The 22,185-nt window shown below is 44.4% G+C and overlaps 1 protein-coding gene across 2 annotated transcripts in view; it reads right to left on the reverse strand.

Annotated features, from left to right (window-relative positions):
- LOC106562278 (dysbindin domain-containing protein 1-like) overlaps nt 1-22,185 on the reverse strand; it is a 38,826-nt gene that overhangs the window by 10,901 nt on the left and 5,740 nt on the right. Inside the window, exons 2-3 of one of the 2 annotated variants that reach the window (XM_014127049.3) lie at nt 19,969-20,124; nt 9,724-9,861 (exon numbers count right to left, since the gene is read on the reverse strand). In XM_014127049.3, the coding sequence (XP_013982524.1) occupies nt 9,724-9,861; nt 19,969-20,124 (294 nt within the window). The remainder of the gene's footprint in view (nt 1-9,723; nt 9,862-19,968; nt 20,125-22,185) is intronic. The other variant, XM_014127050.3, reaches the window with a different exon arrangement.

Consider the following 22,185-nt stretch of genomic DNA (forward strand, 5'->3'; position numbering starts at 1 on the left):
CCAATTCAACATAATGTAAAGGGGCATACATACAGTTACATACAGTGCATTCGGAAAGTATTCAGACACCTTGACTTTTTCCACATTTTGTTATATTACAGCCTTACTCTAAAATTGATTAAATTGTTTTTCCCTCTCATAAATCTACACACAATACCCCATAATGACAAAGCAAAAACAGGTATATCACATTCAAATAAGTATTCAGACCCTTTACTCAGTACTTTGTTGAAGTACCTTTGGCACCGTTTACAGCCAGGGTCTTCTTGGGTATGACGCTACAAGCTTGGCACACCTGAATTTGCGGAGTTTCTCCCATTCTTCTCTGCAGATCCTCTCAAGCTTTGTCAGGTTGGATGGGGAGAATCGCTGCACAGCTATTTTCAGGTCTCTCCAGAGATTTTCGATCAGGTTCAAGTCCGGGCTCTGGCTGGGCCACTCAAGGACATTCAGAGACTTGTCCCGTAGCCGCTCCTGCGTTGTCTTGTCTGTGTGCTTAGGAGTGTTGTCCTGTTGGAAGGTGAACCTTCTCCCCAGTCTGAGGTCCTGAGCGCTCTGGAGCAGGTTTTCATCAAGGATCTCTCTGTACTTTGCTCCGTTCATCTTTCCCTCAATCCTGACTAGTCTCCCAGTCCCTGCCACTGACTAGTCTCCACAGAGGAACTCTGGAGCTCACTGTAGGGATGGTGCCAGGTTTCCTCCAGATGTGATGCTTTGCATTCAGGCCAAAGAGTTCAATTTTGGTTTCATCAGAGCAGAGAATCTTGTTTCTCATGGTCTGAGAGTCCTTTAGGTGCCTTTTGGAAAACTCCAAATGGGCTGTCATGTGCCTTTCACTGAGGAGTGGCTTCCATCTGGCCACTCTACCATAAAGGCCTGATTGCAGAGATGGTTGTCCTTCTGGAAGGTTATTCTCTCTCCACAGAGGAACTCTGGAGCTCTGTCAGAGTGACCATCGGGTTCTTGGTCACCTCCCTGACCAAGAACCTTCTCCCCCGATTTCTCAGTTTGGTTGGGCGGCCAGCTCTAGGAAGAGTCTTGGTGGTTCCAAACAACTTCCATTTAAGAATGATGGAGGCCACTGTGTTCTTGGGGACCTTCAATGCTGCAGACATTTTTTGGTACCCTTCCCCAGATCTGTGCCTCTACACAATCCTGTCTCTGAGCACTACGGACCATTTCTTCAACCTCATGTCTTGGTTTTGCTCTGACATGCCCTGTCAACTGTGGGACCTTATATAGACAGGTGTGTGCCTTTCCAAATCATGTCCAATCAGTATTATTTACTACAGGTGGACTCCAATCAAGTTGTAGAAACATCTCAAGGATAATCAATGGAAACAGGATGCACCGATGCACTCAATTTTGGAGTCTCATCGCAAAGAGTCTGAATACTTATGTAAATAAGTAAGGTATTTCCGTCTTTTTTTATATTCATTTGCCAAAATTTCGAAAAACCTGTTTACACTTCATCATTATGGGATATTGTGTGTAGATTGATGAAGAAAAAAATAGTTTAATCCATTTTAAAGTAAGGCTGTGACAAAAAAATATGGAACAGGTCAAGGGGTCTGCATACTTTCTGAATGCACTGTATGGATGTGAAAATAAACACTTTTATCAGGGTCTGTATTACACAGTGGGACAATATGTTTTGATCACATTTACCACCACTCTGCTATCTTAGTACCCTAGTCCTGACTCCCTTTCACCAGCCATAGGTCTTAATACGACACTTAAAATCACCGCACGGTCCCTGACCTCATCGACAGTAACACCCCTCTGAGTGAGATTATGGTCATCACACGACGCTGCTTATTCCTCCTGCTGGGCTTTTTATTGTCCGATTCGTCAGTAAAACTGCTGCACTATATCAGAGGCTATAGCTGGATGGCTGGGGACAGTCTGTTGTTCTCCCTGTGAGTTTTATGGCTGTGTTGCTCCGGTAGCAGCAGCTGTGGTTGGTTTATACGAGCCCTGTGGTGAGGTCCTGCCGTCAGGACCAGGATATCTGGCATATTCACTGGAGCTCAGGGAGCCATAAGTCTCTTGTGGAGAAATGGGAAACCTTGCTGGGGTGGAGGGAAAATCACCACCTCTCATGTATTTCTATTTCATGTTTCTCCCTCTCTCGCTCTCTTTTTTTAATGCTCCTTCTCTCCCTCTATTTCTGCCGCTCCCCTTTTTTAATGCTCCCTCTCCCTCCCTTTCTCCCCTCCCCGCCTCCCGCCTCTCTCTTCATCTCTCTATCTGTCACTAGGGGTCCCCAGCACACTGATCTACCTAGTCAGGTGCCCCCTCCTCCTCCCCCTCAGTGGAATTATAATCTAGGAGGAGGTTATGGGGTACAGCACAATGCAGTGATTAAAGCAGCCTGAGTTGTGTGTGTGTTTATGTGTGTGTGTGTCTGTGTGTGTGTGTGTGTGTGTGTGTGTGTGTGTGTGTGTGTGTGTGTGTGTGTGTGTGTGTGTGTGTGTGTGTGTGTGTGTGTGTGTGTGTGTGTGTGTGTGTGTGTGTGTGTGTGTGTGTGTGTGTTTATGTATGTGTGTGTGTGTGTATGACAGAGAAACAGAGATACATTAAGGCTGTGTAGATACATGCATGCACTTACGGCAGCGGTTCCCAAGCTAAGTGTTGCGACCCCGTATGGGGTTGCCTGATATGAAAATGGGGTCGCGGGAGAATTTCCAAAATCCCGGCAAGTATATTTATATATTATAACAACGTCTTTGTGTCTCAAAATCATTGAAATGTGGTTAACCTTAAAAATGTAAATGAAAATTATTCAAATATTCAATTCAACCAGAGAGTTCCCTTAGATCATGTGAATAGGCTGCACTTCACCGTTGCACTTGAATGGTTCCCACGGTGAATGGCTAGGCCCGCTATGCTATGAAACCACACACTACTGCAGAGACATTGATATTACCGTCCGCTATTGATATGGCGAAAACAATGTGTGGGGAGGCAGAGGCACAGAAACTCACATCAATACCTTTGTCAGAAAACACTGTTAAACAAAGAATTGATGCTATCTCTAGCAAACAAGAGGAAACTCTGACTGAACGACTCAAAAACTCCCCAGTTTATGCTCTCCAAATGGACGTTAGTTGTGAAGGCCGAGATGCCCATGCATTGACTTCTGTTCGCTGTACATGTCGGGGGATGCTATTCACGAGGACATACTGTTCTGTCTCATGATTCCCGAGCATGAAACGACACAGGGGATGTTCAGTGTGCTGTGTGGCTATATTGATGAAAAACTGATTCCCTGGGATCAAATGGTGGGCTTTTGCACAGATGGGGCTCCATCTATGGCAGGACGGCAGGCAGGCCGTCACACTCTAGTTATGAATGTCTCCCTCTGCCATATGGACGCATTGTATGACACACCGAGAGCAATTGGGGGCAAAAAAGCTGATTACAGAACTCAGAGATATACTGCAGCAGGTAACTTTGATTGTAAACTATATCAAACCACATCCACTGCACTCACGCCTGTTGGCAAAACTATGTGGAGATATGGGATCAGAGCATGACAATGTTCTATTTCACACCGACGTTTGGTGGTTATCAAGGGGGAGTGTTGGAAAGATTTTTTTCATTAGAGAGGAACTGTTGTCATTCACAATGGATGTAAAAAAACAGACTTGGTTGACTTTCTGTGTAATGAAAATAAAATGTGTCTCCTTGCCTGTGTAACATACGTATTTGGGAAACTGTACACAAGCATGCAGGGGAAATACAAAAACCTACAGATGAGTGACCGAATCAGTGGATTCATAGGAAAGGATTCTTATTGGAGAGAGTCATTCAAAAGTGAACCATGCCCCCTTCCCTCAGCTGTGCATGTTTCTAACAGAAAACAGCATCAGTAAGTGTCCCACACGAGTGATGACTGCTCACCTCCAACGCTTGGAAGAGCACTTTGGCACCTACTTCCCAATCCATTTGACTGTGATCCTGGGTCAATTGACATGCTGGTAAGTGAAATCGAATAGCTGATTGAGCTGTCATTCATAGATCACTACAGAGGAGTTTTGGTTCCTAACTCAAAGGGAATACTCTGCTGTCTCCCTCTGACATTAATGCCGCATTCAAAACAACTGGGAACTCAGCAATTTCTGACTTCTGACTTCAGTGCATTCAAGAGAACTGGGAACTCTGAAAAAAACTATCTCCGACTGAAAAAATCGTTTTGAATGGTCATCCAACTTTGGAACTCGGGCCTCTTAGAGCTCCGACTTTCCTGAAGATCACTGACATCATTATTTGACTGAGTTCCCAGTTGTCTTAAAAGCACCATGAAACTCATGGTACCCTTTGCCAGCTTATATCTGTATGAAGCTGCATTCAGTGCTCTCGTCTGCATTAAAACCAAATATCGGTCCAGGTTGGATGCGACAGCAGATATGAGGTGCGCACTATCGAACGTGTCCCCGGACTTTGAGAAGCTCCGACGCGAAAACGTGCATCAGGTACAACCATCTCATTAGTGGTGGTGAGAAAAGATACATTATGTCAGACTCATTTGCAGTTGACTGTCATAGCCCCACATAAAAAGTATGTGATGGTGAGTTGAGAAGACAATCAAAAATACTGTTAGAATGTTTTCAATTGACTGCCATAGCCCCAAATAAAAAAGTTAACATTGGCTGTTAATTACATAATTTTTTTTCACATGGTTGGGGGTCACGAAAATCTTCCAGTATCAAAATGTGGTCGTGGGCCATAAAAGTTTGGAACCCCTGACTTACGGGCTAAGGTCAGACAAGGGAGCAACGCAATGCCTTTTTATGGGGAGTAATGTGATAAATTGGCACGGTTCAATCCTGGGGGCAATAAGGAGAAGGAGCGTGGGTGATATCTAAGCAAGATTGCTGTATTTCTTAAAGTGCACCTTTGTAAGGTTATTTTAATATCCCACACATAGAGCTGAACATAGCTCTCTGTGGTTCCCCATGCTGAGAACGTACATGAGTTTAGAACAGGTGTATTGTAAAGTAAACATCTTAGTACCGTTCCCAAGTCACGCATATCTCTTCTTAATAGAGATGAGGTGAGAGTGTGAGCGTAAAGCAGCTGAATGGAGTGATGATGTGGAGCTCCATGAGGATCATTCTCCGTCTCAGCAGGAAACATGGGGCTATGGATCATAAATAATACATGGGATGGATTTCCTGTTTCCTCTGGTTGCCGGTTTGCTGGGCCTGATCACAGGTTAATCAGACTCCCCTCTAACTAATGCTAATTAGAGCTATGCTACGGTAGTCTATTGTGCTGTATCAGACACCCAGCCTGGGATCTGGTGCCAATAACTATCAACATTGACATGGACACAAACTGAAATGAGAATCTCCCAGAGACGCATAACAGGAATATGCTGTATCTTGGTCATTATCACAAAATATAGAGAACTGCTTGAATTACAGTAAGAATTCAGAGGAATGTTCAATCCAATGTGCTGCTGCAGTTTTATTGGGTTCTCCCATGTGTCCCTTTCCCTGCAGCCAAAGAGAACACAATTGTAAGCTTTTTATTAGAGTGCTCATTGCTCTACAGACCCTCTGCACACACACACACACACATTTGTGATCAGCTAAACCTTTTAGATTTTGATGTAATGGGGTCGTATGCTACAGAATGGAGTGATATGTAAATGAGTCTGTCTAGTGGACAGAGTTTTTAGAGGGAGAACAGAGTAAACAGAGATAGTGTTTCTGTTTTGTCTCCTGCAGAGAGCAAAACATACACTCTAACATCCAACTGTGTTCAACCAAGTAGGAGGCAATTCAATTTGGGTAATGGTTCTCTCAAGGCGAAAAAAGACAATGTTTCAGCCAGTCCATCACACTAGGGTTGTCTTGGTTGGAGAAAAAGAGGGTTGTCAAATCCACCATTCAATGGTTAATGAATTGGGCGGCTGGTAGCCTAGTGGTTAGAGCAATGGGCCAGTTACCGAAAGATTGCTAGATCGACTCCCCAAGGTAAAACTCTGACGTTCTGCCCCTGAACAAGGAAGTTAACCCACTGTTCCTATGCTGTCATTGTAAATAAGAATTTGTTCTTAACGGACTTGCCTAGTTAAATAAAGGTTTAAAAAAAATGAGTAGAATGATTAATCAGATTTTATTTGTCACATACACATGGTTAGCAGATGTTAATGCGAGTGTAGCGAAATGCTTGTGTTTCTAGTTCCGACCATGCAGTAATATCTAACAAGTAATCTAACCTAACAATTTCACAAATATATGAATGAGCGATGGCCGAACGGCATAGGCAAGATGCAGTAGATGGTATAGAGTACAGTATATATATATGAGATGAGTAATGTAGGGTATGTAAACATTAAATAAAGTGACATTGTTTAAAGTGGCTAGTGATACATTTATTACATCCATTTTTTTTCATTATTAAAGTGGCTAGAGATGAGTCAGTATGTTGGCAGCAGCCACTCAATGTTAGTGATGGCTGTTTAACAGTCTGATGGCCTTGAGATAGAAGCTGTTTTTCAGTCTCTCGGTCCCCGCTTTGATGCACCTGTACTGACCTCGCCTTCTGGATGATAGCGGGGTGAACAGGCAGTGGCTGTTGTACTTGATGATCTTTTTGGCCTTCCTGTGACATCAAGTGGTGTAGGGCAGGTAGTTTGCCCCCGGTGATGCATTGTGCAGACCTCACTACCCTCTGGAGAGCCTTACGGTTGTGGGCGGAGCAGTTGCCGTACCAGGCGGTGATACAGCCCGACAGGATGATCTCGATTGTGCATCTGTAAAAGTTTGTGAGTGCCAAATTTCTTCAGCCTCCTGAGGTTGAAGAGGCGCTGCTGAGCCTTCTTCACCCCGCTGTCTGTGTGGGTGGACCATTTCAGTTTGTCCGTGATGTGTACGCAGAGGAACTTAAAACTTTCCACCTTCTCCACTACTGTCCCGTTGATGTGGATAGGGGGCTGCTCCCTCTGCTATTTCCTGAAGTCCAAGATCATCTCCTTTGTTTTGTTGACATTGAGTGTGAGGTTATTTTCCTGACACCACACTCCGGGGGCCCTCACCTACTCCCTGTAGGCCGTCTCGTCATTGTTGGTAATCAAGCCTACCACTGTAGTGTCGTCTGCAAACTTGATGATTGAGTTGGAGGCGTGCATGGCCACGTAGTCATGGGTGAACAGGGAGTACAGGAGAGGGCTGAGAACGCACCCTTGTGGGGCCCCAGTGTTGAGGATTAGTGGGGTGGAGATGTTGTTACCTAACCTCACCACTTGGGGGCGGCCCGTCAGGAAGTCCAGGACCCAGTTGCACAGGGCGGGGTCGAGACCCAGGGTCTCGAGCTTAATGACGAGTTTGGAGGGTACTATGGTGTTAAATGCTGAGCTGTAGTCGATGAACAGCATTCTTACATAGGTATTCCTCTTGTCCAGATGGGTTAGGGAAGTGTGCAGTGTGATTGCGATTGCGTCATCTGTGGACCTATTGGGGCTGTAAGCAAATTGGAGTGGGTCTAGGGTGTCAGGTAGGGTGGAGGTGATATGGCCCTTGACTAGTCTCTCAAAGCACTTCAAGATGACAGAAGTGAGTGCTACGGGGAGATAGTCATTTAGCTCAGTTACCTTAGCTTTCTTGGGAACAGGAACAATGGTGGCCCACTTGAAGTATGTGGGAACAGCAGACTGAGATAAGGATTGATTGAATATGTCCGTAAACACACCAGCCAGCTGGTCTGCGCATGCTCTGAGGAGGTGGCTGGGGATGCCGTCTGGGCCGGCAGCTTTGCGAGGGTTAACACGTTTAAATGTCTTACTCACGTTGGCTGCAGTGAAGGAGAGCCCACAGGTTTTGGTAGCGGGCCGTGTCAATGGCACTGTATTGTCCTCAAAGCGAGCAAAGAAGTTGTTTTGTTTGTCTGGGAGCAAGACATCGTGGTCCACGATGGGGCTGGTTTTCCTTTTGTAGTCCATGATTGACTGTAGACCCTGCCACATTCCTCTCGTGTCTGAGCCGTTGAATTGCGACTACTTTGTCTATATACTGACGCTTAGCTTGTTTGATTGCCTTGCGGAAGGAATAGCTGCACTGTTTGTATTCGGTCATGTTTCCGGTCACCTTGCCCTGCTGCCATCAATCCACGGTTTCTGGTTGGGGAATGTTTTAATAGACGCTCTGGGTACAACATCACCGATGCACTTGCTAATAAACTCGCTCACCGAATCAGTGTATTCATCAATGTTATTGTCCGACGCTATGCGGAACATATCCCAGTCCACGTGATCGAAGCAATCTTGAAGCGTGGAATCCAATTGGTTGGACCAGCGTTGAACAGACCTGAGCATGGGCGCTTCCTGTTTTAGTTTCTGTCTATAGGCTGGGAGCAACAAAATGGAGTCGTGGTCAGATTTTCCGAAAAGGAGGGCGGGGGAGGTGTAATGTGGTGCGTACTGGCGGCAGAAAAGTCAGGCGCAGGAGAGCGAAAACTGATTTACAACGGTGTCGTTTACTAAACATAAAAACCACCGTAAACAGAACAATCAAATGAATGGGTCAAACAAAACCCGGTATCCACCAGCATAACGTACACAAGCACTACAAGAAACAATTCTGGACAAGGACATGGGGGGAACAGAGGGTTAAATACACAACATGTAATTGATGGAATTGAAACCAGGTGTGAAGGAAGACAAGACAAAACCATTGGAAAATGAAAGGTGGATCGGCGATGGCTAGAAGGCCGGTGACGTCGACCGCCGAATGCTGCCTGAACTAGGAGAGGGACCGACTTCGGCGGAAGTTGTGACAGGAGGGCTTTATATGCGTCGCGTAAGTTAGAATAACAATGATCCAGGGTTTTGCCAGCCCGGGTTGCGCATTCGATATGCTGATAGAATTTAGGGAGCCTTGTTTTCAGATTAGCCTAAATGCAGCCTCAGGATATGTGGTTTCCAGTTTACATAGAGTCAAATGAAGTTCTTTCAGGGCCGTCGATGTGTCTGCTTGGGGGGGGATATACACGACTGTGACTATGATCGAAGAGAATTCTCTTGGTAGATAATGCGGTCGGCATTTGATTGTAAGGAATTCTAGGTCAGGTGAACGAAAGGACTTGAGTTCCTGTATGTTGTTATGATCACACCACGTCTTGTTAGTCATAAGGCATACACCCCCACCCTTCTTCTTACCAGAGAGATGTTTGTTTCTGTTGGCGCGATGCATGGAGAAACCAGGTGGCTGTACCGACTCTGATGACGTATCCCGAGTGAGCCATGTTTCCGTGAAACAAAGAACGTTACAATCTCTGATGTCTCTCTGGAAGGCAACCCTTGCTCGGATTTCGTCTACCTTGTTGTCAAGAGACTGGACGTTGGTGAGTAGTAAACTCGGGAGCGGTGCGCGATGTGCCCGTCTACGGAGCCTGACCAGAAGACCGCTCCGTCTGCCCCTTCTGCGGCGCCGTTGTTTTGGGTCGCCGGCTGGGATCTGATCCATTGTCCTGGGTGGTGGACCAAACAGAGGATCTTCTTCGGGAAAGTCGTATTCCTGGTCGTAATGTTGATAAGTTGACGTTGATCTTATATCCAATAGTTCCTCCCGACTGTATGTAATAAAACCTAAGATTTCCTGGGGTAACAATATAAGAAATAACACATAAAAAATAAAAAATACTGCATAGTTTCCTAGGAACGCGAAGCGAGGCGGCCATCTGAGTATCTTGAGTATCTGAAAATGGTCTAACCTGCTGGGGACTCGTTGTGGTTCTCCTCATCAGAGTCAGCGAACACCTCAGCCAGCTCCTGGTCAGACATGTCGGTTAGCTCTGTCAGGTCCAGGAGGTCAAAGTGCACCTCCAGGGAGGACACGCTGCTCAGAGGCTCTGCGGGGTCAGAGAGACAGGAAATTAGTAAGGTCATAGTTATGGACTGTGTCACATCCTGACCAGTAAAGGGGTTATTTGTTATTGTAGTTTGGTCAGGACGTGGCAGGGGGGTGTTTGTTTTATGTGGTTCAGGGTTTGTTGATATATGTGTTTATGTAGAGGGGTGTTTGTTTAGAGTATTCCGGGGTTTTGGTTATGTTCTATGTTGTGTATTTCTATGCTCTATCTATGTTGTGTATTTCTTTGTGTTGGCCTGGTATGGCTCTCAATCAGGAACAGCTGTACATCGTTGTTGCTGATTGAGAGTCATACTTAGGTAGCCCTGTTTTCACCTGTCCCTGGTGGGAAGTTGTTGTTGCACTGCTGTGTTAGCCTGCAATACTGTTAGTTCGTATGTTTTCTTGTTTTGTTTATTTAGTGTTCTAAATAAAAGTTTAAATGAGCACTCAACCCGCTGCGCCTTAGTCCATTTCATATGACGGCCGTTACAGACTAATATGGAGCAGCTGGTGGGTTTTATGATAAACTCAATAATAACCCAGTAGATGTGTAATATCTCACTACAACTCAATGCTGTCTACACAACTCACCCAGAACACCCCCTCCCCCACACACACATACACAACCCTCCACACCCTCCTGACCCTCCCTCTCATTCTCAGTACCCCTGGTATGGAAGTTATCTCTCGTGTTGTGTTGATGCTCTGTGCCATACTGTAATAGAAAGATAAAAAGAAAGGCTCTCTTTTATCTGTTTCACAGAGAGACAGCTTGGCTTTGTGTGCTGAACTGTCCTTTGGAAGAGATTTGGGTCTCTGTGTCAGAATGATGCCAATCTTAACAGCCAATGTTTGACTGGAGCATCAGGACAAGGGCCAGAAAGCTAGAAATAGAGGGTATTAAAACAACATGGTTAGACTGTTCCTTCTCCTCGCCCTCTGTCCTGAGTGTATGGCACCTGTTCTTGATTCCAAAAGTCACCGATACCCCAGACCCTGCTCCAATGTCTATTGATACACCAGAGCGGCACGACTGTGCCGTTAACATGTACCGTTTTTATTCACGTTAAAATAAGACCATGACAGTCCCAACATTCCACACTGGCAGCATTCATGCAGTATGGCAGTTAAATGTATATTTGCGTCACTCATGCTTTGCTAAGCATCTATGGAGTGTTACAGCCCCATGCTTGTCTGACACAATGCTTTGGGCTGGGTGGAGCTGGCACTCTTTAGCGATCATGGGTGAGGCATAACAGCTGACCGTGTGCTCTATGTGGTGTTAATAGTAAAGGACTGTATGTACTTCATGTATGTGTGTGTGTTTATGTATGTGCTGTGGAGGCATATCTCTGTGAACACTTTTCCAGTATATTTGGCTTGTGAGTGGGTGTATATAGCTGTGTCTGAGCATAGAGAGAGAGCGGGGGTGGATGGTTTTTAAGGATACCGTTTCCCAGCTAATTTCTCTCTACCAGCCAGGCAGAATACTGCCACAGGGTGGATCACAGCCCTCTCCTCAACACTCCTTTGTTCCGCTGCTGCACAGCTCCATTCTCTCGCTGTTCTCTCACTCTCCTGATAAATATAGCACAGACATTGATTTAAGAAGATAAAAACCTTTAACCATATGATTATAAGTCAGAGAGAGTTGATAATCATGCTAAATCATAATCCTGGTGGTGGCGCTGCTGTATTTCACACATTGTGAGGAAACATGGGCAGAGTTACACTGACGATTTGAGACTGAGAATTTCATTGGGTGCTAGAAGTTCCCAGCCAATTGAATTTTACAATTGTCCTGACAATGGATTAAAGTGAGCTCAAATAAATCAATCTCTGCTCCAACTCCTTTCCACCTTGAATTTGGAAGCTCTTCCTAGTAAGCCCTTCTGTGGATTACAGTATTATTGTCACTGAATGCTTGGTGCCAACATGGATGATGGTTTGCCAAACTCTGTATACCTTTGGCTCTTACAGTGAGTGGTGGCCTTGCTTTGCCTGGGATACCCTGCTACTCACAACAACACACGTCTACAACAAGAGACATTTTGTACAGTACTTGCAGAAAAGTACAATAAAAAATCCACCATCAATCTCTATTGTCTTGTTCCTCTGTACCAGACCTGTCCACAGACAGTATAAATACTGATTACATCTGCCTGTGTGTTCCAGACACTAGCTCCCATGAGAGGAGATGTGAGGGGACAAGTAGAACGAGAGAGTAGAGGAGAAGGAGTGGGAGACAGTAAAGATGAGAGGAACGCCAGTGAGGAGAGAGTTGAGAGGAGAGGAAGGTAAAGATATTGCGGGTTGACATTCCGCTGTCGTTTAAAGTCTTCTAATGAGACAACTGCAGCCGTGGAGGATCAGAGACAGAGAAACAGACACTCCTTTCTCACCTTCGCTTAATGAGCCACTCATTTAACGACGTGGGAGGCTCAGGCTGCCCCATTGCACTACTCCTCCCTCACTGAATGGGAGGAAGTTGCCACTTGACACTGATCTAAGGTTAGTTTTACATTATCCAACCTTAATGGTGAAGGCCAGGATTTGGGGAGGTTAAGCTGATCCTCAATCTTTGGTTAAGGGCAACTTCTACCTCCCTAGGGCTTTGGGCTAGCCTGCTGTACAGATCTCTGTACAGATGGGGAGACTGCGGGTCAGTCAGTGTGTGTCTGAGGGGTTAACTGAACTCCACAGCATCAGCTGAACCATATGCAGTGATAAAGGCCTGATTAGCATTATGGGATGTCAAGAGCTCTGTCTCCATGGTGTGCTAGCTGTTTCCTCCCTTAGAGCAAATCTCTACAGGCCTGCTGGTTCACTTAGCCAATCTAAATTTGAATGATTCACCGGCTGTTTGTTCCACCTGGTTTCCGGAAGTATGTAGACTGTGGTGTGAGGGGATGACAGAGGCTCGCCTCGTAGGAGGCTGTTGCTGATTACTGCTGAGGTGTGGTGGTTACTCAGGTGCTTACACCCAGGTGAGTGCTACACTTTTGGGCGGTGGATCTGTTCCAGCCTACCCACAGGAGGAGTAGATTTGAACTTCAGAGACGGAGCTGCCTGATGAAGCGCTCCATGAACTGCCAGCTCCCTGAATTATTTTTTATATTTTTTTGAAGCGAGATTGTTTGAAAAGCGCTATATAAAATAAATATATTATTAATCAACGGAATCCATTTACCATGCTTCAGATGCACTGCATCAAAAAAAGCCCATCTCTGTAAACAATCTTTAGTATTTAGCTGGTTGTGACATGCATTAATGTAGCAATATTTACCAGCGTGGATGACATGGGCTTATAAGGTCAATTAGGTATAATGGTGTGAAATGGTTTGACTAGCCTAGCGCAAACACGGTACACAGGGAATTGAATTGGACACGACCGTATTGCAGTTTGTTTTACAATCGCTAGGACCGATTTCTCAATACTTAAGTCACTTTTTCCAAATTCTTCACACAGTTCTTCAAACCAACTTTTAGCTTGGCACAGCAGTTAATTTCACATCCAAAATGCACTAAAACTCCCAAAACACTTCATACATGTCTCAAATCAACTCATTCTTCCATAACACTAGCAAAGGTTGTCACCCAACAAGCACACTGTCACTCATAAAACAACGACCTGAACATCACTAACAACAGGTAGCATTACACAATGTTTTCTATTGTTAAATTTCTTTACAAAACAAGAATGAAACCTCTCTACTGTTTAGAATTCACTGCAGTATATGTTACAGGAATGAATCAGACATGATGCAATATGACTCAATATGTTTAATGTCATTTTTTGGCATTGAGAGATTCCAAAATACAATAATTTGTATATACACCATCTACCAATACAGAGACAGTAGCAATGCTTACCCTACATTACTCATCTTACCCTACATTACTCATCTCATATGTATATACTGTACGCTATACCATCTACTGCATCTTGCCATCTTGATGTAATTAAATGTATCACTAGCCACTTTAAACAATACCACTTTATATAATGTTCTCATACCCTACATTACTCATCTCATATGTATATACTGTACTCTATACCATCTACTGCATCTTGCCATCTTGATGTAATGTATCACTAGCCACTTTAAACAATGCCGCTTTATGTTTTCATACCCTACATTACTCATCTCATATGTATATACTGTACCCTATACCATCTACTGCATCTTGCCTACGCCGTTCGGCCATCACTCATTTATATATTTGTATGTACATATTCGTATTCATTCCTTTACACTTGTGTGTATAATGTAGTTGTTGTGAATTGTTAGGTTATATTACTTGTTAGATATTACTGCATGGTCGGAACTAGAAGCACAAGCATTTCGCTACACTTGCATTAACACCTGCTAACCATGTGTATATGACAAATACATTTGATTTGATTTGATTTTGATTTGCTTGTCAACCCTGTCTTCAACATTTGGCCACAGGTTCTCATTCACATCACATCTTATGTCATCTTGGGCAGTACACCTAGGAAAGAATATTTTGTCATGCCTGGTCCATCCCTGGCAATCTTCTGCAGAAATGTCCAGGCATCCAGCATTCACTGCGTCCAGGAGGGACATTTGATCATAATTCCTCCATGGGGTTGAGGAATGGAGAGTAAGGTGGGAGGAAAAGTGACACCATCCTAGGATGGGCTGCAAACTACTCTGTGACTGCACGGGAGTGGTGAATATGCCAAATTGTCCCATACAATTACAAACGTTGGCCGATTTCGCTTCACTGCAACCCTTTCCTCACCTGGCACAACACTTCCATAGAGGTCACCCAGGAATTAAATGAGACACTCGGTTTTGTATGGCCCAATTAGCGGTTTGTTAAACAGCAATCCATCAGAGGATATTGCTGTACACATTGTGATGTTGGCACCCCTCTGGCCCGGGACATCCACTGTGGCTCTTTTCCCAAACACATTCCTTCCTCGTTGAAACCAGCCTCATCCACAAAGATGAATATGTGGGGTGTTTGCCTGGCTTCAATCTCCATGACTCTCTAAAATAAATCCACAAGACAACATAAGAGTTAGGCTATTACAGTAGTTTACATTATACCTAAAACATGCCATTGTGTGTCTCTGCTTGGTTTTGTTCAAAACCAGTTGTGTATTCTATAGTCCTCTTACCTGGACTTATTGGTTCCTGAGTTGCTTGACTCGTTCAGAGTTCCTCTCAAAGGGGACAGCGTACAACTGCTTCATCCTGACTTGATGTTGTTTCAGGACTCTAGAAATAGTTGTTATGCTTACATTGTGAATATTTCCAAATGTAATGTTGTCTGCCAACACTGTCCCGAATCTCTGTGAGTTTTATGCCATTGTTTCTGATGACCATATAAACGATTGCAGTTTCCTGCACAGCAGTGAAAATCCTACCTCTCCTGCCTGTGGGAGGTAACCGTTGGGTCCTAAGCAGAAATACAAAAACAATTACACACAAGTGGGTTTGGAGGCTTTGCTCAATTTACTTCTGTAATGTGCAGTTCAGTCAGATGCCCTTGCAGAATGCACATCTTACCTGTTGTTTTGCCGGAAATTTCTCACAATAGATGCCACTGTTGAGCGTTGCAGATTTGGCTGCACTCTCAGACCAGCCTCTCTCATTGATAGACCATGATTTATTACATGATCAATTATAGTAGCCCTAATCTCATCTCAGACTACAGCTCTTGATCTTCCTCTCAGTCTTCTTCCACCATGCATATGTACTCCTCTCCCTCTCCCAGCCACGCTTCTTCCTCTGTCAGCCACTTCTCTATCTCTGTCTGGGTCCATGTTTATATTACAGTACAGCATTATTCCTAAGATGTCCCCTTTTGTATAGATGGTAATGTAATTGAAAGACTAACACCTGGGTAGGTGTTCAGCTACAATGGGAATCAGCTGTGGTTGGTCTAATTGTTTTGATAGTATTTCATTTTTTAGATTTGGAATATATTTAAATACGGTATTACTGTAGAAATGCAGCATATTGCTGTCTTATTCAATTTTGTGTTAAGTTAGGTTTTGAACTTAAGTTTAACAGTTTTGAAAAGAGTATGTAAATGTGCAAATTGGCCTGTAGGTACATAGAGTTTTGGTGGGTGAGAAATTCATTCATGAAATTTGAAAGACGTAGTCATTGAATGCATTTTGTGCCAAAGCAATGAAAAATGATCCACAGTTCAGCCCACATAGACTGCTGTTGTGCTCACTGTGTGAAGAGTTTTGAAAAGTGACCTAAGTATTGAGAAATGGGTCCTAGTGATTGTAAATAACTGTAAGCAGAGCCATTAAATCTGTGCAGGCCAGTCTCTTCAACTACCTCACCAGATATATATGCTGGTCCGGTCACCCACGTTACGACTCTAATAAACGGCATTACCCTAGTCTGTCAGGCGTAACAGCATGATGTTAGCCTCACTCAGAGATAACACAAGGTTAAAGGGTCATGATTTACCATTAGACTAGACCATGAGCAAGCTGGATAATGAAATGTGCCCATGCATATTTTAATACATCTACAAAATCTATTATATGGGGGGTGCTGTCCTACTCTAATACCCCCATACTATATTCTACTTCATCAGTCCTCTAAGCCGACACACCCTCAGGGCTTGCGTCAGGTGCAACCCCTCCCTGAGAAAATTATTTTGGTTTAAGAATGTATTGAGGGATGGAGGGAAAGTGTGAATACGGAAGAGGAATGTCGGGTACAGTGTGTGTGTGTGTGTGTGTGTGTGTGTGTATGTGTGGGGGGGGGGGGGGGGGGGCGGACGGGGGACGGACGGACGGACTAAGATCAGACTGTGAGAATAGCTTCTACTGGATGAGTTCTCCCCAGAGGCCCGGAATAGGCTTGCCCACGGCTGTCTGCCTCTTTGAATCTCCCAGCAAGAGAAGGAGAGAGGAAGGGAGAGAAAGAGAGAGAGGAGGGATGGATGGAAGAGAAGTAGTTAAAATTAGTTAGGAGAGAGAGGGAGGGAGGGGAGATGAAGACAGAAAGGGGTTATAAATAAATTCCACCTCCTATAGCTCTTTTTTTTCTCTCTCTAAACTAGTTACAGTCATCCCAGTCCCCTTTGTTAATTTATTTCCTCTACCCCTCCTCTACTCTCCTCTAACCCCTCCTCTACTCCTCCTCTCCTGTCTTCTCCCACCCCCACTTCTCCTTGAATAATTGATCAGTAACACATTTTCCCTCCCAGCAAGGTTGGTGAGAGAGATGGAGAGAAACGGTTGTTGCTCTTTCTCAACCCATTAAGTGTCTCTCTGGGAGCCCATTGGCGAGACTAGACCCATAGTACATTCACATTGAGAAGGAAAGGTGTCATTCATACATTAGACTTGTATGGCAGCTGTTTAAAGGATACTAAGCAGTAGCCTACGTGTGAAGCACACACACACACACAAACCAACCAACCACTTGTCCTTGTTGTCCTGACCCCTCCTGCTGTTTTTGGCTGACGGTTACAAATTGAAAATTAGAAAAAATAAAGAGGACTTAGAAATGACTTTGGCTCTTTCTTTGGCTTTTGACCCCTTCTTAAATGCAGCCTCAGGTATTTCCTTGTTATTGTTATTTTCCCTTCTTCTCTCGTCTCTACCTTCTCTCACTTTCAATATACAGTACATCCTGGCAGAGAGGAGAGACAGACAGACAGACAGACAGACAGACAGACAGACAGACAGACAGACAGACAGACAGACAGACAGACAGACAGATCCCTGAGTACAACCACAGAGAGAACAGAGCGTGAAGGGCTCTGTCTGTCTGTCTGTCTGTCTGTCTGTCTGTCTGTCTGTCTGTCTGTCTGTCTGTCTGTCTGTCTGTCTGTCTGTCTGTCTGTCTGTCTGTCTGTCTGTCTGTCTGTCTGTCTGTCTGTCTGTCTGTCTGTCTGTCTGTCTGTCTGTCTGTCTGTCTGTCTGTCTCTCCTCTCTGCCAGGATGTACTGTATATTGAAAATGTAATAGAACGTAAGATAAGGGGAGAGGGAAGAGTATACATGTAATGGAAAACAGGAACGGACAAACTCAATTGGAAAGAAAAATTGAGAGCGAGTGAGAGATAAGAAAGAGTTTGGGATAACAAATCTGGGGAGAGAAAGATGAGGGAGAAGAGGGGTAATCTGCCTTAGTGAAGACTGAGATAATTGCCTGGTAGGCTGGGCTGTCAATAGCAGTAGTCTGGCTGAGGGGAGCGGTGGAGAGACTGGGGGCTCCATCAAAAAGTAGAATGCCTCTGTATCTGACCCCCCCCCAAGGCCCCCCAGCCACCCCATGGCTCACTGATCATTAGCCTAGCCAGAGCAGCCTATAATGAGGATCGAGGGGGGTGACGGGGTAAGCTAGAAAGACAGTTGTAAGGGTCTCCCCCTTTAGCAAAACAATGAGCACAGTATAGATCAGCCAGTCTCAACAAACAGCCTGTAATGAGGCTATAATGATTCCCAAACACTCTCATACACTCAGGCTTTAACAGGGGCTTCCACTGTGTCTCAGTAGGATTGGTTATAGTGCATAGTGTGATGCTTGGCTGGCTCAGAGCCAGTAAACTGGACTTGACCTTATCTAGAGGTAACATAAAGTCATTGGGTCCAGCCAAACTCAGCAAAAGGGCTATTAACAACTTTATCCAATTGTTATTCGCTGCCCACAATACATAAACTGTTGTATAAAATAAATGTACTAGTTTTATGATGTAACTTAAGGGTTTCCCTCTCTGTCTGTAGGGTAACTGTGCCCCAGGTGTCTCATTAAGACAGAAGGACACAGATCCTGGGCTGTAGTGGCAGTCTCCCTGAATGGGTGTTTAGTCGTTGGGTAGATAAAGACTTCCTTGTGAGGCCTGTGTCTGTCTGTGTGTCTGTGTGTGCGTGTCTGTGGCCTCTGGCTCAGCCCTGGGCCTGGTGTAGATAGATACAGTGACACAGGGCTCCCTCTGTGGGGGGACAGACACACAATGATGCCTTTTAGCTGGGGGATTGGAAGTGGGGATGGGTACAGGACAAGGTGGAAGTCGGGTTAGTGGAACTGGGAAGATGGGTGCAATGTATCTCAATTTAACCCCAGAGGAAGTGATGATCTGACCACAGTGTACACCTGTGCCACAACGTCAAACAAAAAAAATGACCCACCTCTTACCACAATAAAAATGAAGGTTTCTCAAGGGTTCTATGGGAAGGGGGATGGTTCTATATGGAACCATCCTGACCCAAAGAACCCTTTGAGCCTTTCAATGGTTCTTTGCAGCTCAATTTTATTTTATTTGAGTGATAATTAAAATGTATGTGCGGCGGCTCATTCAAATATTTTGGGGCGTGGTTTATTCACAGCTCTTTTTGGGATCTTTTTTGAGTGAGGGTGTAATTCCAGTTGTTCTAATCTGTTGTGTTACGCTATTAAATATTATTTATGACTACGGCCAGTGATGTTGTCTTGTGAAAGATTCACATATGGCCTTGTGTCAATTCAGAATGATTGACTAAATCAGTAGTTATCAATAATCTCCTCAGGGACCCACAGCCATTCCAGAGCTGGCACACCTGATTTAACTTGTTAATAAAACACAATAATAACTGCAATGGAATTTTAACAATATAATATGGCTAGTAAACCAGAATAATGGAATTTTAACAATATAATATGGCTAGTAAACCAGAATAAAAACCACGCTATGGTTCAACAAAGAACCTTGAGATTGAGAAAGGTCCTTTTTTGTTGCTACTGTATATATCATTTTTTGTAATGGTTCTATATGAAACCTTAGGAAAGGGTTCTTTATAGCACCATGCAGGTTCCACTTAGAACCTTATGAGCATGGTTCTTTATAGAAACTTTTTTTTAAAAGGGTTCCGCTATGGTTACAACCCTTGGTTGGTTCTATAAAGAACTCTTCTCAATCTAAAGGTTCTGTGTAGAACCCTACAGGTTTTTTTTATTTTGGCTTACTAGCCATATTATATTGTTAAAATTCCATCCAAAATGCCATCCCACTACCATCCTTTAGCCATCCCTTAATTACTATCCTCCCATCCTCCCCCATTCCTTTTTTCTATCCATCCATCCATCCATCCACCACTCCTCCATCGCTCCCCTTACCCCGGTACTCACGTCTCCTCTCGGTGACGTGCAGCAGGCCAGCGGTGTGTCCTGGAACCCCTCCCTCCTCTTCCCCCATTGGGTTGTGGTACAACTCCTTGGAAAGGTCCCCTGAGCTGGAAGGCTTCAGCAACTTCTGGATGTCTTTATTGGGCTCTGTGGTGGCAAACACACACACACACATACACACATGCACACACATGTAAGTGCACACGTACGCACACACACAGGAACAGTGGGAGAGAGCAAATGAGACAGGTAAGAGTGAGTGTTTGTTGTCATTGTCTAGCCCTTCCTGCATCCATGATCTCATTTTATTCATGTTTGGCAGGTGTGTTTTGTGATGCATTTACGCTGTGTGCTGGTAATCATATTTAGCCGCTGTGCGTCTCGCCTCAGGAAGCAGTGAGTGACTAGCAGGCTATTCTGGGTGACCATGCCCATCCATCTTCTCCTGAGGACATCTTGTGTGACATGTGTTTACGGACCCACCCTGCTGTGCACAATGCTGTATAACACAGACACACACACTTGCACACATACGTGCACACATACATGAATAAACACGCACACACACGCACACACACAGTCTAAATAAACACTGCATAAAATACCAGTATTGGCATTTGGGTTACAACAGAAAGCGTATAGCCACCAATCTAGAATCTCAAAATGTGTTGAAAAAGCAATAATTATTACGTTTTCTGCAATGGAACCCCACAGTGTACATTTCAAAGTGGAGAATTCTGTTTTTATAGCATTTCAACTGTCAGATGAGAAAGCGTTTGTCTTACTTGTTCTATTTCCAGATATCTTGGTGCTCCTGTCTTTCTACAGAGCCTGTTTCACTGTCCTGTGCTGTGCTTTGCTCACAGGGAAAAGAGAGATTGTGTGTTGTTATGTAAAAGGTTGTCTAGTGACAGTAGCGCTACTGTTTCAGTTTCACTACCTCCGTTTCAATGAACCACCGCCTCAGAGCCTCCCTATACTCACTCACATGTTTTATTTAAAGAGTTAAAACTCTGAAACTCTCATTTCATCCACTTCACTAAACCTTTTTACTGTGGTTCTCTATACCTTTATTTCCCCTCTCATTTCAGAGTTGAGGTTTTTATCCCTTTGGACTACAATTACCATAGGGCCGTCATTCTGTATAGCTTTTCAAAGAGGCTAAGGGATGAAATGGAACCAAAATTAGATTTTTATCAAAGTTCATATTACTCTTCTACCAGGCTCACACAGTTAAATGAGCCACTTTCTATTGAATACCTCCCTCGCATCTAGTGTAATATTTACTGTAATAGGATGGTTTGAACAGAAGGTTAACCATGAGTACTGATGATAATCTACAGTAACATTAATCCCCAGGTTATTACATCATCTACTGTATCTACATTAACCCCTGAATAACTCTGTTCCTTTTCCTTAACACTGCATGCTGTGGGTTTTACCATAGACAGGTTTACACATACACTCCCTGTTTTAGATTGGAAAGCTGCCGCGGTCATCCCCCTCTTCAAAGGGGGAGACACTCTAGACCCAAACTGCTACAGACCTATATCTATCCTACCCTGTCTTTCTAAGGTCTTCGAAAGCCAAGTTAACAAACAGATTACCGACCATTTCGAATCCCACCGTACCTTCTCCGCTATGCAATCTGGTTTCAGAGCTGGTCATGGGTGACATCATACGACATCATAACTGCCATCGATAAGAGACATTACTGTGCAGCCGTATTCATCGACCTGGCCAATGCTTTCGACTCTGTCAATCACCACATTCTTATTGGCAGACTCGACAGCCTTGGTTTCTCAAATGACTGCCTTGCCTGGTTCACCAACTACTTCTCTGATAGAGTTCAGTGTGTCAAATCGGAGGGCCTGTTGTTCGTACCTCTGGCAGTCTCTATGGGTGTGACACAGGGCTCAATTCTCGGGCCGACTCTCTTCTCTGTATACATCAATGATGTTGCTCTTGCTGCTGGTGATTCTCTGATCCACCTCTACGCAGACAACACCATTCTGTATACTTCTGGCCCCTCTTTGGACACTGTGTTAACTAACCTCCAGATGAGCTTCAATGCCATACAACTCTCCTTCCGTGGCCTCCAACTGCTCTTAAACGCAGGTAAAACTAAATGCATGCTATTCAATCGATCACTGCCCGCACCTGCTCGCCCGTCCAGCATCACTACTCCGGACAGCTCTGACTTAGAAT

The sequence above is a fragment of the Salmo salar genome, chromosome 11 (assembly GCF_965601325.2).
Source record: "Salmo salar chromosome 11, fSalSal1, whole genome shotgun sequence".
Lineage (NCBI taxonomy): Eukaryota > Metazoa > Chordata > Actinopteri > Salmoniformes > Salmonidae > Salmo > Salmo salar.